Raw genomic sequence first — 5,510 nt, 5'->3', positions numbered from 1 at the left:
AGTACACACTCACTCCCTCAGTAGTACACACTCACTCCCTCAGTAGTACACACTCCCTCCCTCAGTAGTACACACTCACTCCCTCAGTAGTACACACTCACTCCCTCAGTAGTACACACTCACTCCCTCAGTAGTACACACTCCCTCCCTCAGTAGAGGCAGACAGACAGGAGAGAGGAGGGTAGTACACACTCACTCCCTCAGTAGTACACACTCACTCCCTCAGTAGTACACACTCACTCCCTCAGTAGTACACACTCACTCCCTCAGTAGTACACACTCACTCACTCCCTCAGTAGTACACACTCACTCCCTCAGTAGTACACACTCACTCCCTCAGTAGTACACACTCCCTCCCTCAGTAGTACACACTCACTTCCTCAGTAGTACACACTCACTCACTCAGTAGTACACAATCACTCCCTCAGTAGTACACACTCACTCCCTCAGTAGTACACACTCACTCCCTCAGTAGTACACACTCACTCCCTCCGTAGAGGCAGACAGACAGGATATACACACAGCTCAGACCCTCTACCGTACTGGACTGACAGCTCATTGGCTGTGGTGATGCACCGATGCGCTCATTGGCTGTGGTGATGCTCTGTACGTACTGGACTGACAGCTCATTGGCTGTGGTGATGTACTGTACGTACTGGACTGACAGCTCATTGGCTGTAGTGATGTACTGTACGTACTGGACTGACAGCTCATTGGCTGTGGTGTTCTCTGTACGTGGTGGACTGACAGCTCATTGGCTGTGGTGATGCTCGGTACGTGGTGGACTGACAGCTCATTGGCTGTGGTGATGCTCGGTACGTGGTGGACTGACAGCTCATTGGCTGTGGTGATGCTCTTGACTACAGTAGCAGACCTGGCAGGAAATATTATGTCTAGTTACTTATCTGGCCTTGATTGTCCGTGTCTGGCACAATGATGGGTTTGCAGTTTCCATTACATTACAAATTACTGTAATGTGATGTAATGTAATATAATGGAAAATGCAAAGCTCACCAACCAGTCCCAAGTAAACGCTGACGAATCGGAAAGAATTTCCAATAGTGTTTTGTCCCAGATGGTTAGTAACTCCTCAACTTGAATGTTAAATCCTGCTATCATCTGATCCTAAACTCGGTTAGATGATAGACCAGCTGTGTCCGTGACGAGAGACAAAATGATCTCTCATTATTCTGTAGTCTGCGCCGCTACTAGGAAGCGCGGGAGAGACTGATGATGATTGGTTCAGGGAAGAGGACGGCGAGAGGTCATTGGGTAGATCATGTTAGCGGACAGCTGTGAGTGGCTGATTGGTTAACGAACCATCACTGTCAGTCCAAGAGACAAGGACGAAGGAAGGAGAGGAGGAGTGAGGGACAGAGGGGGGGAGGGGGGAGGGGAGGAGGGGGGGGCGGGGGGGAGGGGGGTACAGAGGGGAGGAGGGGGGGACAGAAGGGAGGAGGGGGGGACAGAGGGGAGGGGGGAGGGGGTGACAGGGGGGAGGGGGGACAGAGGGGAGGAGGGGGTGACAGAGGGGGGGAGGGGGGGACAGAGGGGGGGGGGGGGAGTGGGTAAAAACAAGAGGAAGCGCTCCGTTGTAACTGGGGGGGAGACATAGTCTGACACCCCAGATGGTTTCCTTCTGGGAACTCTCCGTATGAAACCGTTTGGAAAAAGGCGGGCACTAAATACTTGGTAGGTGATTGGATGAACTATTTGTCTACCACCATCTATCTCGCTGTCAGGGTAGCTGTTTATATTTAAAATTCCTAAGAACCAACGCTGATTGGCCAGATTGTTTTCTGATCTGGTACAAATGGATCTCTATGGAGAGTATCCAGACTGATCTGTGAGAGAAACAGAATGTTGAGCTCGCTCAATCAGGATGGTCTCACAAGGCTAAGGGAGACAGACCCCCCTCGGTTTTTGGCACATTTTAATTTGACACTTAACTGAGCATCAAAGAGATGCCTAATCGGAGCCTATCAGACCCTTCCGAGGGAAGGGGGGAGGAGGGGGGAGGAGGGGGGAGGCGGGTGCCAGTCACGTTCTCCCCCCTCGGCCCCCGCCCCCCCCTGGGCCTCCCTGCTCCCAGCACCGGGGCTGACAATCTCCTTATCTCTGCTCTAAAAGGGATGACTCAGCATAAAGGAGTGACTCAGAGTCGTGTTGATACTGGAGGGGGAATAGGAGAGAAAGAGGGGGAGGCAGAAAGAAAGGAGATGAGAGGAGCTGACAGAGGGAGAGGGAGAGGGGGAGAGAGAGAGAGAGAGGGGGAGAGAGAGAGAGAGAGAGAAGAAAAGGGGGGCAGAGAGAGATGAAGAGAGACAGCGAGGGTGATTCCACCAGCAGTTTGACTTTCTCAGACATCAGATTAACCTTGTCTTGTCTCATTCTGACTCTGCACTGCTGCTACTTTCTCTGGTCGTTCTCTACTTACTTTATCTGGAAGGTTCTCTGTTCTCTGAGTTCTCTGGTTGTTCCTTTGAAAGTTCTGGTAGTTCTTCTGGCAGTTCCTGTAGTTCTTCTGGTAGTTCCTGGAGTTCTTCTGGTAGTTCCTGGAGTTCTTCTGGTAGTTCCTGGAGTTCCTGGAGTTCTTCTGGTAGTTCCTGTAGTTCTTCTGGTAGTTCCTGGAGTTCTTCTGGTAGTTCCTGTAGTTCTTCTGGTAGTTCTTGCGGTAGTTCCTGGAGTTCTTTTGGTAGTTCTTCTGGTAGTTCTTTTGGTAGTTCTTCTGGTAGTTCCTGTAGTTCTTCTGGTAGTTCCTGTAGTTCTTCTGGTAGTTCCTGTAGTTCTTGCGGTAGTTCCTGTAGTTCTTCTGGTAGTTCCTGGACTTGTGCTGTGTTCCTAATGTTTGTTTGTGTTTTCCGGCCGTTTTCCTCACGGTATAAAATCTACCCCCACTTCATCAACATCAGCTGCTGACATCAGTCAAGATGGCTTCCTCAACTTGAGCTCAGTAACGTTACTCCCTCATCAGCGGTCAAACAATAGGGAATGTTGGCCCGCAAATTTGTCTAGTCTCACTGTTTTATTATTTAAAAAGGGTAAAATCGTACAGTATGTAATTAGCTTGTTGGTTCAGTCAGCTTGTCTCTCCCCCTCTCGAAATTCTCACACCCAACGGTCCTGGCTGTGAACAGTCCTCCGTGCGCTCAAAACATGAATGACTGTCCCAGACAGCAGAACCAATCCAGAGTACACAAATGGTTAGTGAACACCTCTTCACAAATTTGTCCCAAAACTGATGCAGTTAGTTAACTCTGATAAGCTCTGTTCTTAAAGGAGAACTCCACCCTAGAACAACATTAGGCTCAACAACTAGAGACTCATAAAACAATAAAAGAAAAATGTGGTTTTCTTGACTGTAGTTGCTCCATGGAAACAAAACATGTTCACCTTCGGGGATTAGCCGCGTCAAAACGCTTCGATAAATCCCTGGGAGCAAAATAACGAGGATTACCACAACAACAACAACAACAACAAAACGTCTTGAAGGATGGGGATTCAAGTGCACCATGCTAACCTTCTAGGTCTAGCCATGCTAACCTTCTAGCTCTAGCCATGCTTACCCTCTAGCTCTAGCCATGCTAACCCTCTAGCTCTAGCCATGCTAACCCTCTAGCTCTAACCATGCTAACCCTCTAGCTCTAGCCATGCTAACCCTCTAGCTCTAGCCATGCTAACCCTCTAGCTCTAGCCATGCTAACCCTCTAGCTCTAGCCATGCTAACCCTCTAGCTCTAGCCATGCTAACCCTCTAGCTCTAGCCATACTAACCCTCTAGCTCTAGCCATGCTAGCCCTCTAGCTCTAGCCATGCTAACCTTCTAGCTCTAGCCATGCTAACCCTCTAGCTCTAACCATGCTAACCCTCTAGCTCTAGCCATGCTAACCCTCTAGCTCTAGCCATGCTTACCCTCTAGCTCTAGCCATGCTAACCCTCTAGCTCTAGCCATGCTAGCCCTCTAGCTCTAGCCATGCTAACCCTCTAGCTCTAGCCATGCTAACCCTCTAACTCTAGCCATGCTAACCCTCTAGCTCAAGCCTAGCCTATAAAGTTAAGTTCAACAAAACTAAAAATATGCTATCGCACACACTCACACAAAAGATGACAACCGACGCATTTAATTTATTCCGGCAACCAATGGAAACTCAGTCTACCGGTGCAGGTAAATCCTTGATTCCACAAACTGCACAGTATTTTGGCATTGTCAGTGTTTTTATTCAATAGCAAATATAGCTAGATACAGGGTCTGACAAATATTCTGAGTGACAAATGTTCACTCGAGAGATAATGATTGCTACCGCTGTTGTCCTGACGATTTCCGCCTGCACAGTTACGCGCAATGCATGCTGGTTAATTGAGTCTTTCAAAATAACAGCTTCTGTAACCACCATATTTAGTTTATTGAACTATTTACTAGAATTAATGACATTTTCTGGTATAAGTTAATTGTAAACACAACTTGCTGGCCACTGCCACAGACATCATTAACTCCCAGCCAGCAAGCTGGTGCTCTGGGAGCCGACACACGGGCACCGATTAAGAGGACGTCCCACACCAACATACGTGGATGTACTGAGGAGGGACGCAGGAGTGGAGAGTTCTGTGGAACTGGCTGGATGTACGGGCGACCGATAGGCTTGGAGACTTCGCTGTCAAGCTCAATCTCTGAGACAATCTCAGGGGAAAACCGTTCCGTACCATATGTTGCTTTTTTCCCTCTGCAGAAGAAATATTCACATTTGGTGCCATTTTCAAATGAGTTATCAAGTTAGGTGTGTTGCTAGAAACATCTCCGTTTCATATCTCATCTCTACATGAGTAGACTGCCTGCAACACACGAGGGAGAGAGAGGGGAGAGGCACAAGATAAGTGACTGTTTACAAAAGTTATAAATATAATAAACAATAAGCAATTTTATATTTTCATTTTGTACAAATTTTTCTTACTGTACCGAAAATGAACCGACTTCAAAACCGAGGTAACGAACTGTGATTTTTGCGTACTGGTACACCCCTATAAGCCAAGTTAGGTCTTTTAGACCCAATTTGCGATTGATTTGTATGCATCAAGCGCACATGTAGGCTAAATGCACCATCAGTTCAGCAGGTGCATTAAAGAAACAGTCATCCAGATAATGTGCTCTCTTGCTTAAAACACTGGGCCAATTTGCATGCAAATTGGTAAAAAAAAAACACACACAAAAAAACAATTGCCATGTCTTCTTATCACAAGTTTCCCCAACAAAGCTCAAATCAAAACTGCTCCTGACTCATTCTGTACGATATAGTTTTAGCGCACTGGGCACTTCTTCTACTTATACTATACTCCTGTCTGCTGTTTTGTTTTTTTTCTGTGTGTGTGTGTGTGTGTGTGTGTGTGTGTGTGTGTGTGTGTGTGTGTGTGTGTGTGTGTGTGTGTGTGTGAGGAGGGTGTCTCATCTATGGTCTCCTACTCCAGTGTGTGTGTGTGTGTGTGTGTGTGTGTTGAGTGTTAGTAGGAGGGTGTCTC

The 5,510-nt window shown here is 47.5% G+C and overlaps 1 protein-coding gene across 1 annotated transcript in view; it reads left to right on the top strand.

The window, feature by feature from the left end:
* Positions 1 to 789, top strand: part of plxna3 (plexin A3) — a gene marked incomplete at both ends in the record, with an annotated part of 66,207 nt that extends 65,418 nt beyond the window's left edge. Inside the window, one exon of the mRNA XM_084446225.1 lies at positions 751 to 789. Within this exon, the coding sequence (XP_084302351.1) occupies positions 751 to 789 (39 nt within the window). The remainder of the gene's footprint in view (positions 1 to 750) is intronic.
* Between the last annotated feature and the right edge of the window lie 4,721 nt (positions 790 to 5,510).

The sequence above is a fragment of the Borostomias antarcticus genome (genome assembly GCF_949987555.1).
Source record: "Borostomias antarcticus genome assembly, chromosome: 11".
Classification (NCBI taxonomy): Eukaryota; Metazoa; Chordata; class Actinopteri; order Stomiiformes; family Stomiidae; genus Borostomias; species Borostomias antarcticus.
This window is presented reverse-complemented; position numbering and strand designations above follow the sequence as displayed.